Here is a 12349-nt window from a genome sequence, read left to right on the forward strand (position 1 = left end):
GGGGTGGTGGTGGTGACTAGAAATTTCTTGGACCAAGTAATGTTGTTTCCTATTAACTTTTATGATTGAAATGTCATATTTATGCCTATTACCTCATGGATGAAATTCAACTTGGTTGCTAAGAGTTGCATGGCGTAACAATCTTCTTTTAGTTTTTATTACACTTGTAATTAATTTGAGGACATTAAAGTGTTAACATAAATGTTCTTCAATAAACTATACTGCAAAGGAGGATTCCCACAGCCCCCCCCCCACACACACACACACCAGCTTTATGTTGATTGACAGCTGAAATGTAACATTTTTAAAACCAGACAGGTCAAACCTTTTACAGCGGGATTTTGGTTGAACTCTGTTCTCTCTCTCTCTCTCATTCTCTCCCTATGTAGCTCACTCAAAGGAGAGCCAGGCTACCTTCAGGGTACATTCAGTTAAATTCAGCTTGGGGGGTGGTGGTGGTGGTTGCTTAAACCTGCGCTAAACCTCCACATTTACTCTTTAGGCTTTAGGGTAAGGTGCCGCAATAGTCTACTGGAAATTTCTTGGACCCAGTAATGTTGTTTCTTATGAACTTTTATGATTTAAATGTCATATTTATGCCTGGATGAAATTCAACTTGGTTGTTAAGAGTTACATGTTGGGCAGATTGAGTAATTACCATAATGAGTTAATTCATTGCCAAAACTGGAAATTAGCATGAATTATATCAATAGTGAGGCTGAAACCAGGAAATGTTTATTCTGTATTGTTGCTTTTAATCAATTTAGAAAGGTGATCCAGTGTCTAAATTGATGTTTGAAAGTCCAGAAATTAATCTCTTGCCATAACCAGGTGTACTTAACTATTTCTAAATTGACTAAAAGCTAAAATATAGCCTTTTCAAGATTTGTACCTATAGTCAGGCACTTCAAAACTCATACAGAGAGAAATAGAGGCTCTATGGCAGTGCCTTGGTGGTTCACTGTCTTTGTCTGCTACCTTCAGAGGGAGAGGTTGTGAGTTCTAACCTGAGATGTGCACAGACTGAACTTTTGTCAGAGGCAGTAAAGTTATTTGTATCTGAATAAAAATAGGCAATGGAAATAGGCATACAATCTCCTTCTAGTTTTATTACACTTCTAATTAGATAGGGCGGTGCTGTAATATGTCTCCTCCATTGAGAATCAAACCAATAGTCAACCTGTCAGGTAGCAACAGAGACCCAGCAACTCATCCTGCTGAGCTATGAGCTCTTTGGAGATCACTTTCTGAATTATACACACTGTGTTCACAATGACAACACAGAGAGCATAAAGAGTGAGATAGGTTGGAATTGAAAAATCCTGGAGCCGTGCCTGTTCCTTTCATTTTATTGCCCAAAATTGTAGTTTGTAGTTGAGTACACAAAAATGACCAAAAAGTAGTTTAACTACTTGACTCACTACGCAAATATGAATGTAGTTGAACTACCAGCAAGCTACTGTAAAATGTAGTTCAACTACATAGTTCAACTACATGTAGTTCACTACTCCCCAACACTGTCTGCAGGCTAGTATGTAATAAACAGCCCTTTTCCTTGAGCGGAGGCCCCTAAGCAGCACAGCTGCCTGTTGCTTTTGGACCAGCAGCCATATAGGAGAGGTCTGCCAGAGTTATGGGCGTCCTCATATGGCTTCTTCCCCCGAGCACATTAGGCCTCTTCTTAAATCTAAACATGGGCTTTTGCCTTTTTTGTAAATAAAGCCATTTTGCCTTCAGTGCACATAGATTTTATTGAATTGGAAAGCTCTGATCACCATTTGCATACAATTTCAAAGTGAGTAACACACATTACAGCGTACAGATAAATGGCAATGATTGTCTGCCATAAGAGCAGACGGAAAATGTTTCTTCTGTAGCCTAATATATTTCCCATGAGTGTTTATCTGCATCAACAGCTCCTCACCAGCAGATGACGCTATGCATTTGTCTAAGACTTTAGTATTTTGTCACAGATTTTCATCTCGGTAAATCATTTGATCAATTTCGTAATCTTATTCATCCCATAACGCTAGCTGTTGAAGAAATGATGAGACATTAATGCTTGGTGAGTATTCTGTTTATTCTGTAAAGATTCAGAAGTGTAGAAAGGATGATACAACAGTGCTTTATGATCAGACTATTTTCATAAAAGTTTTTTAAGTGATCATAACACCGTAAGTCCAGATTCCATTTATCTCAAACCAAAATAAATTTGTAACATTCGACACAAGTGCATACACTGCTGGTAGGAGATCAACCTCCAATTTCACTTTGGATGGTATAGCACCGTTCTTTAGCTATTAGCAGCTTGACAAAGATGCAGCTTAATAGGATTCATGTAGTGACTGTATGTTTATATGAACACAAGAAAAATTCAGAGGAGAAAGTAACTCCTCATTTGGCTCTCTAGCTAGCACAATATCTCACTCTGTCAGTGTCTATGGGATCGAATTGATAATTTTGCCTTGAACAACATTTTTGCCAGTAACAATATTTGATACAATTACAGCTTAAAAGTTAAACATTTCCAAGTGTACAGAAAGCAGCACAAGATATTTTTTTTTTCTCACAGATATAGGACCAACAGTGACCATCAATACACTGGCAAGTTATTTTGGACAGCAGCACAGTAGCTGGAAAGCAAGGTGACGGATGGGCAGACAGGTCATATCAACACATGGAACAGAGCTGAGTAAGGCAACGTTAGCGTGACAGGCTTCTCTGTTCAGTTTGCAGGGCAGTGTAGTGTACTGATCTTGACTCGGCTGTCAATATCTTTACCGTGGTGGGGCAGTGTGATTTTAGCATTGCTCTCTTCATTAGTGCATTGTATGTATATAGTCTCGTGCGTGGTGTGTAGCTGGACTGCTAAGTGATCGCCAACATTTATACAGATCTCAATAAAACATGTTTGATTGCATCTGGACTTACAGTGAACTATAGAAGAGTAAATAGAATTGAAAAACCAAATAACGGAAAAAGAAAATTTCAAGGCAGTGCTGAAGTACTGGTTGCTAAAAAAGTAAAAAATATCACAAAGCCAACAATAACATTTCCTTGACACATCTTTTTGTTTGTCCAGTCAGTACAAACCCTCCTTTATAGTGCAGTTTCAATCATATATATATATTTCTCCCTCAGCCCAAAAACAATATCTCTCGGCCCTCTCCTATCTTTCCCTCATTCAAGTCAGTTTTCCAGTCAGTGTGCGTCTTTTCTCTTTCTTTTCTTTTGTCTGATCCCTCGCACTGACCTCATTGTGCACCCTCCCCACACAACCACAAAGAAGCATGAAAGGCTTAAACATCACAGGACTCAAAGGTGAGAAGTTCTTTCTTTTGACGATGGCAGGAAGTGATGGCAGATGGAAGAAGAGGAGGAGGAGGAGGAGGGGGAGGAGGAGGAGGGGTGGGGGGGTATTCACAGTTACAGTCAGACTCCAACGGTCCAGCTACAATCACATCTGCTGTCATAATGAACACTCTAGACCACGGCCAGGGAGCCGGCCAGACGTCACCATCCTGTTCCTCTGGCCAGACTGGGCCTGCTTCATCACACCTCCAGGAGCTCCATCCTCAGACGATCCCTACACACAAACACACAAACACACACACGCGCACACACACACACGCACGCACACGCACACACGCACACGCACGCGCACACACACACACACACACGCACACACACACACACAGTAGATGCCGTTGTTAAGTTATTGTATGTAAGTATAGTATACAGTTACTTTTTGAGAGGATCAAAGCATTGTAAAACGACACCTGGATATGAGAAACTTGCCTCTTGGAAATCCATCTCACCAAAGACAATTGTCATGATTTATTCACATATATTAGCATGCTCTCACAATCTATAATTCAACGGCCCTGACTCCTACCTGTCTAAAAATAGCTTCTTAAACACAGACCTTTGATTGCCTGAATAAGCTACTGAGCATGAGTACCTGCCTCCCCTTTACTGTAGTAAACGACTACAAACAACAAGATGACATACTTTCATCACTTCACCTGACAACGTTTTTTCCCCCTCTCTCGATTGATACAAAGCACGCAGCATTGAGAGTATATGTGTGGTGCAGTGACTTTCATTAGACACAATGGCTTACCTGGCCTGACTGGCATCAGTCTGTTGCTCAATGAATGACTGACTGGCAACCGGCTGCTGGTGGTCCTCGGCCCTCTCTGACCAGGGATCTGGCTGCACGGACACCTCGGCTCTCCCTCGCTCCCCGCTCTCTTCTGACCCCATTAGGCCCAGCAGTGGTGCGTATGAATCCTGCCATACGACCCGCTGCCCAGAGTACAGTCCCGCTTCTCCCTCAAGGTGCTTGTTCATCTCTTGCCCCGACGTGTTCCCTTGAGCCATCGGAGGCTCCTTCAGTGTCTCGGCTTCGGCGGAGTCTCTGCGGCCTTTCGCTTCCTCTGAATCCGCAGGCGGGCGCTGGTAGCTCTCCAGCCACTTCAGCTGTCCATTCTTGTGGCTGTAACGGCTGTCGCTGAACCAACGCACCACCTCCGACTTGGGCAGGCCCGTCCGGACACTCAGCTCCTCGTACTGCTGGCTGCTGGGCCAGCGGGTGCTGGAGAACACCTGCCGGAGGACGTGCGCCTGCTCCAGGGTCTTCTTTCCCCAAGGGGGCGAGAAGGACGGCGGAGAAGAAGTAGGCACCTCGGCCAGCTGAGCCTTGAGTTCTCCAGGTACGAGCTCAGAGCCAGATTTCGTCTCCGCTTCGTTCATCTTCAGCCTCTTCAGGTTGATCTTGACGGGGTCAACTTTCAGCTCTGGGCAGCTTCGGTCACCCAAAAGAGGGTCCTCCTCCTTGATGAGTTGCTGTAAGATTGACATGCCTTTTTGACATGCCTTGTTGCATTTAGCCTCATCTAACATGGATGAGCTGCAGCTGCTTTTGGTAATGACAGTGGTGCTGGTGCTTTCATTGGGGGATTTGCTGGCATGGTTAAAGTAAGGGACACTGTCGTTACAGGTGGTGCTGGGGCAGTCATTGCTAATACCGCTGTTGTTGGTCTTGTGAATATAGTTGTTGTTGCGATCGTCATTGGCCTTTGTGGCTTGGGACTGCTCCTGTGGACGGATGAAGCCGTTGTTATGATTGTTACAGGTGATGGTGGATTTGCTGGTGTTATCCATGATCACTTTACTCTTGTTACCGTTGTTGGGACCTTCAAATCCTATTGGTGTACTGTTACTTTTGACATTTGGTTTGCCGTTGATGTCAGCAATGCTGTGCTCATCATTATTGCTAATGTTGGCGGAGCAAGCGACAATGCTGTTGATTGGGCTGCCGTTATTCACAACTTTCCTGGTGACAGTCTCACCACCATTACTACTACCGGAGTAACTGCTGATGCTGCTGCTGCTACTACTGCAACTACTGCTGCTACTGCTGCTCCGACTGCTGCTGGTGCTACTGACACCGCCGCCGCTGCTTCCAGCCATGTCCAGGCTGAGGCCGTTGCTCTTGTCCGGCTCCGCGGTGGGTTGAATAGTCTTGGTCAGTACCTGTGTTGTTCTGACTACAGATGGGAACTTTGGGGGGATCATCGGGGGATAGGAGACCCTGGTGACCTGGGGGTTGGTTGACAGGTTAGTCTGTGTGGCTATGACCCCAGCGGGTAGACCTTTCAAACTGCCATAGGGAACTTTGGGCATCTGGTATTTTGGTCCCATTGGGCCTGATTGGCCAGGCTGGGCAGTGAGAGTGTGGTGGGTTACAATGTGATTGACGTGCCTTTGTGTGGAGGGCTGTTTTGGGGGTGCTCCACCCTGGAAGATGGTGTTGAACATCTTCCTCCTGGCCTCTTCAATCTCCTCAGGAGACCAGCTTATGCCCTGCTTGAGCCTCTGGGCAGTAAACCACAGTTTGATCTGCTCCTCGGGGAACTCGGAGACCACCGTTAGATAGCAGAGTTCGGCTTTGGTCGGGTAGGGAAACTTGCCAAAGGAGGTCTTGAGGAAGCTGCTGGTGTCCATGGCAGCATCGTAGGTGGGGATGCTGCTAAGAGGGATCATCACCTTTGGAAGGTCTTTAGTGGAATCAGAAGGGGAGGAGTAAAGGGAGGGAGTGTGCTGGTGAAAGACTTGATTGGACACTGCCGTCACATGATTGACAGTGGTCCTCGGCATAGCTGGGGCAGCAGAAACACTGAGAGTCCCGTTTTGGAGATCAGGCACATTTGTCAGCATGTTGGGGTCTACATCCTTTCCGGTGTCTATCTTCCGTACCTCCACGGTGTGGGACACCACGATCTTTTTATGCTCCCCCTTGGCTTTCATCATCTTTGCAATTGGTGTTTTGGTGAGGGAGATCCCAGATTCTCTGTAGTCCTCTCCGCTGTCTGTGAACAGACTTTGCGCCACAGTGGTCAACCCGTCCCTCTTGTTGACGTGCAGGGAGGCAATGATCAGGCCCTCCATGATCCCAGGGTGGGCTTTAGCATTATGCAGAGCCAGGGCCTCAAAGCGGACGACTGACACCCCACAGTTCAGGCAGTAGAAGGTGGGCTGGGCCCTGAAGTCTAAGTGGCAGTTGTGCATGTGGTCCAGAAAGTAGTTCAGGTCTCTGGACTCGAAGTGGCAGGTTGGACAGCCGTATGTGCCGCCTTTCTGCCTGCTACTGCCACCTTCTGGCTTGGAGGAGTTGTGGGAGAAATGGCCAGACTCCTTGCCGGAGATGCTGAGAATGCTATCTTCTGGGATTGTCGGTAGGAGTTCTGGTAGACAGCCCAGGATGATTTCCTCGCGCACATGTTTGGATTTGGATGGTATCATGCAGGGTACAGTGGATTTCCTCTTGCTGGCCATTGTGCAGCTTTGTGTGGATGGGCGAGTGCGTGGTTGGTTGTCCGGTCTGATGAGAACAGAGGGGGGGTGGATAGTGGAGAGGGCTGAATGAAGTTTAGTGTCATGGACCAGCCGCTATGATGTCACAGTGTTGCTTCATGTTTCCCTTCTGTCACTTTAGGACTCCTGTCACATGGACAACTGTGTTTTAACAGCCCACTGGGAACCTGTGACAGAGAGAGGGGAAAAAAGAGAAAGACAAACAAATATATGAAAATATCTGATTTACAAGAGCACTCTACCGACACACAAATGCAGAAAACATAAAATAATACAATACAATAAACCAAGGAGCCAAAAGGTTGTAGGCTAGTTCAACACACCGCAAAGATTACAGCCGATGGTCAACTAGCATGTACGTTCTGCGCCTGGGTGAGATCTGACTAGGACTCTGGATATAAACCAGATACATGAAACCACATGACACCACTCTCGCTCACTAGTTAAATGGTTCTGTTCTTCCTCGTGTCCGGCCATCCTCTATATCACGTCTTTCCAGTGGTTGGCGCAGGCGAGGGCAGCGGCATCCGGCTCGGCCAGATCATCTCCAGTGCATTTTGGAGCATTCTGTAATAGAGCTACTTCTAGTCGAGAATATGTCTGATAAAAAAGTTGCAAATGGCGCTGGTGTTGTCAGCCCTTTCCTGGTCTTTTTGCTTGTGGAAGAAGAAAGGAAGAGGCGGAGACTGAAAAATAAGGAGAAACGGCACTAAACGGGTGATATCACACAGCGACAGGCTCAAAGGGCTTTCTCGAAGGCCACGTCGTCGTGAAAATATGAGTGTATTGGAATTGTCACCTGAGATACAGTTGAAAAATGAGAAGAACGTTTTCTGCGTGCCTCTCTCCTCATGGACTGCTTCGCTTAACCAGCTGCGCAGCCGATCAGAGTGATTTCTCTCACCGACTGCCTGCAGAAAAAGCCGCAGACTAGAGCAAACGGTGCTGGACACACCGCAAAAACTAGGGCGACAGACGCTCACCGACAGCCCAGACATTGCTGACGGCCGAAAATTGCGTGTCCCAGGCTAAGATGTATAAATAGTTTGTTTTACCTTTGAGAACAAAATTGAAAACTGGGATATTTAAACAAACATATTATTGCAAGCTGGGTATAGTAGAAGGGGAATATGTTTATAGCCTTATAAACAACTACAGTGCTAATGCACTAGACCTGGCTAATGCACTAGACCACCGTACGGGGTACGGTGGTGCAGTGGTAAGCGCTGTCGCCTCACAGCTCGAAGGTCCTGGGTTCGATTCCCACCTGGGACACTGTGGGCGCTGGAGTTGTGACCCCCCCCCATATCTTCAGTGCCTACTGCCCAGGTGGGCTATCTCGTCGAAAGGGCCTTTCTGTGTGGAGTTTGCATGTTCTCCCCGTACCCCCCAGGGGGTTCCTCCGTACATAACCCCCCACTAAAAACATGCAGAAGATCGTCATCCGACCAGTGACGACAACATCTGAAGTTGGTCCAATGATGGTCCAATGAAGGTCCCCGGGCGCTGGAAAGAAATAGCGACCACTGCTCCTGGCCTGCCCCCTGGAGGAAAGGACAAGCCTGGATGGGTCAAATGCAGAGGACACATTTCACCGGCCACCGTCAGCATGAGTGTGTGTAGTGGCCGCATGCATGTGTTGTAGTGTGTTCGTGTGACAATAAAGACGGGCTGCCGTCTGAAATCGTGTTTTTTTAGACCTATTTTCTTTTAATTGGCATGGGAGACTATGGACAAAATGATTGATGTTTTAAAGTGACTGAATTAAATTGTTTCTAACGCATGTCAAAGCAATGTGCAAAAGCATAAGGCTTTTCAAAAATATAATTTGTGCATCACACACAATCAAGGTAGCCAGCAGTTGGCTCGTCAGTGTTTCAGTTATTTACTTGGATTTCCATTGACCCTTTCCTACTTTTTTATCCGACATTTAAATAAATTCTGGAAAATTGTGAAGGTATTCTAATCTAAGTGAATTTGGGTGTTGTTCCTGTCTGATCACACCGTAGGTTTGGCACCATTAATTGTTAATCGTTTTAACTGTTGTTGCAAAGTATCATTACATTAACTGTTCATTGAACAAAATATGTAATTAAAAATGTTAGTTGGGGCGTCCTAGTGGGTAGTTGGCTAATCCACATACCATGAAAACATGACATTATGGTTTTGACCTTCGTTGTTCTGTTTCCCCATCCCACCTTTCCTATCTCTCTACTGTCAACTATCCAATAAAGCTGAATACCAAATAATAATACATTGCCTCCAATAGTGTTTAAGGGAATATTAATTAAGTGTACAGACAGACTACCTGAGATTATTTTTCCCATGTGTGGGACTCTCTTCACTCTATACCGATGGAACTAGATCTATCTGACCTTACCAGCTGTTTCACATTATCGTCAGCAACCAAAAATATGCAAACATATGCATGCCAGTTTTCAGGTTTGTGTTCACTAATGTTCATCCAGAGAAAAAGTGCTTAGTACCTGTTTCCTTTCCTGTCAGTATACAGGAAGACAGATTAGCAGAAATGCTGTGGATGTTTTTTTTAAATAATAATAAAAATGTGAACACGAATTGTGGGCTTGAAACATGGAAGAATGCAAATCTTGGCAAAGGCGCTCGGAATGGAAACGCGATGAATATTTATGGGGAAAAGTTCATTCTCGACGTGCATTGGGCCACGCTGACCTGTTTTCTGTTTTGTTTTCGTATCGTAAAAGCAAGCATATGCGGGGTTAAAAATACATGGCTAACGCTGGCTGTGGGTCAAGTGCATGTCATATTCAACTTTCCCATAAGGGGAGTGTGAGCATTTCCTGGGAATTGTGGTCATGTGCTTCACATTAAGGCCAGGCAATAGGCTGCCAAGCTTGGACTCGAGCCATGGTTCGCATTCGACAGAGGTTATACCATGCCATCCTGCATAGTGTAGTGTCAAGAGCCTACTGGAGCCATCAGCTGACTAGTGTGTGTGTGTGTGTGTGTGTGTGTGTGTGTGTGTGTGTGTGTGTGTGTGTGTGTGTGTGTGTGCGTGTGGTGTGTGTGTGTCCCAGCAGAAAGAACGCCGACAGCAGTGAGGTTGATGACATGAAACGTTCTGATAAAGGTCTGACGAGGTTATTTGCAAACACATCTGGGCCCATTTAAGAGCGGGGGGGGGGGGCAGCTCAAATGTTCATTCTTTGTGCGTTCAACCAGCAGCATGACATTGCATGTGCGCACACACACACCAAATACAGCGATCTGTAGGTGTCCAAAGGCCTTAGCAAACCATATATGCACACCTTCCCTTCCTATCACACTCCTGCTACGAGGATGGATATGGATTGTATCTGCTTTCCTTTCATCTGCATCTCACAAACCGGCGGGAGGAGGAGGAGGCAGGAGGGGTAACCGCCCCTCTGTGCCAGAAATAATTCTACATTTATTTAACGGAGTTTTGGGGGGGGGGGGGGGTTTGTCTAGACACAATGGACAGTGCATCAATGCTTTTTTCAGTTGCGTGGCTAACATTTAGAGCCATTCCTGCACACAATATGTAAAAGAAATCATTATGAAAAATAGCAAAATATGAAAGCGAAGCCATCGCTCTGCTTTTCTCTGCCCTCTAAATGAACTCTTGACACACACACAGGCACATGCGCGCACAGTTGGCGCACCCGCACACACACACACACACACACACACACACAGACACACACACACGCACACGCACACGCACAGCCTCTCTTCCTACCTCTCCCCGCTTCCTTTCTGAGAGACGGGAGAGGTGTTGACGTGCGGCATGTCGCTGAAAACTGCTCTCATTCCATCATCACGTATCCATCACATCACTCAGGCTATACCTTCCCCACCTTGTACTGCATTTTGTAGGCTATTCTTCTGACAACATTTTGACAAAGCACTGAAATGCACTTTAGAAGGCATTCATTTCGCAGCCTCTCTACGTGTACATACACCACGGCCCGGCCCGGCTGGCTGGTAAATAAAAGATGAACCTGTTCCAGAATTAAAAACCTCAAATGACTGCCCCGACGGTACACGCTGAACCCAGACAGAGTGTGACGTCCTCTCTGTGTAACTGCCTCTTTTCATTTCTAATGACGGCTGCCTGCCTTCTGACAGAAAAAAATAAAACATCCGGAAAAAACCCCCCAGAAACAAAACAAAAGAAAACAGAAAAAAAGAAAACTAGGTCACCAGCATCTTATGCAGTAATCCCGCATCGCTGCATCCAGACGCGGGGCATGTGCTGTATGTTTTGCCCGCCAGAGAGAGAGGTCATGATACCCTCTGACGGCGCAGTCGTTTAACCCCTGCTGAGGACACGGGGCTCAGCGAGTTTGTTCCACTGAACGAAACGGGGGGGGGGGGGGATTTAGAAGCCGGTTCACACGCAACAGAGGGATGTAGTCATGCACATCAAAAACATCTGTGCGAGAGATCTTATTATGCTATATAACTTCAGACTCGTGCTTCATCAAAAACTGGCTCAGTGTGGCTGCGCTCTCTCTCTCCCTAGCCCATTTTCCAGTGGTGCATTTTGTCCAAAAAAAAAAAAGAAAAAAAAGAGAAGACGACGCAACGTATGCAGAAATAGCATGTGATTGTGATGGAAAACGAAGCGGCCGGAGAGGAGGTAGTTTAGTGGTGGTGGCAGTTGGGTGTGTGCGGTGGTGGTGCAGCGGTCCCCACAGAGCAAGGATGGCCGGCGCGCTACGACGACACAACCGGGGCACTGAAGCTCCCCTCTCCCCACAAAACCCGCCCCCCCACCCACCCCCACTCCACCTCCTCCTGAGAAAACCCAAGACAAGCCAAAAGTTGAGAAAGGTTACGTAAAGAATCAGGTCACCTATCAAAAGAATGGGCTGCTTTATCTAAGCGAGCGAGACGTGCGATCAGACACAAGACAAGGGCTTCCCAGACAGGGAGCCATTGAATGGTTTGCCTCTGAAAAGCCCGGCCTCGTGTTTCAGCGGCGAGGTAGACAACGCTCAGACGATCACTGTCTCCCCAGTGTGTCGTATGTCCTCGCACTGGCACCGGCTCCACGGGCACAGAGGGAGGAAGCTCCTTTCATCTCGGGTTGGACCCGGGGACTTCAGGCCCGGCTTTGCGGGAACACGCACGACCGTGTGCGCGCCGGCCGGGGACGAAAACCGCACTGGAGGAGCCATTCAACTTTTTCAAAAACAAGCGTTTCCAAACAAATGGGATTAAGCGAGATTAAAAGCGGCTAAGGTCTTATAACGTTCCGCCTTCGATTTACACAAGGCCTCCCCCGTCTGTGGCCTTACACTGTCATTTCCATCACAATATCATATTTACATGTCATTAATATTTAATCGTGCGGCGCGCTATATGACAGAACAGCTGAGTGTGCTGCTGCTCCCATTTCAACCAATCAATTTTCAAAACTTGAAAAAAAAAAAAAATGCATTTATTCCCTTCCCACCAGCTCATA

The 12349-nt window shown here is 46.5% G+C and overlaps 1 protein-coding gene across 1 annotated transcript in view; it reads right to left on the reverse strand.

The window, feature by feature from the left end:
* Window positions 1-2061: 2061 nt before the first annotated feature.
* zhx3a (zinc fingers and homeoboxes 3a) overlaps window positions 2062-12349 on the reverse strand; it is a 15572-nt gene continuing 5284 nt past the window's right edge. The window contains exons 2-3 of the mRNA XM_083660867.1: window positions 4124-7046; window positions 2062-3586 (exon numbers count right to left, since the gene is read on the reverse strand). Of these exons, the coding sequence (XP_083516993.1) occupies window positions 3553-3586; window positions 4124-6840 (2751 nt within the window). The 5' untranslated portion in view covers window positions 6841-7046 and the 3' untranslated portion in view covers window positions 2062-3552. The remainder of the gene's footprint in view (window positions 3587-4123; window positions 7047-12349) is intronic.

Source organism: Poromitra crassiceps, assembly GCF_964638095.1.
Source record: "Poromitra crassiceps genome assembly, chromosome: 25".
Taxonomy (NCBI): Eukaryota; Metazoa; Chordata; class Actinopteri; order Beryciformes; family Melamphaidae; genus Poromitra; species Poromitra crassiceps.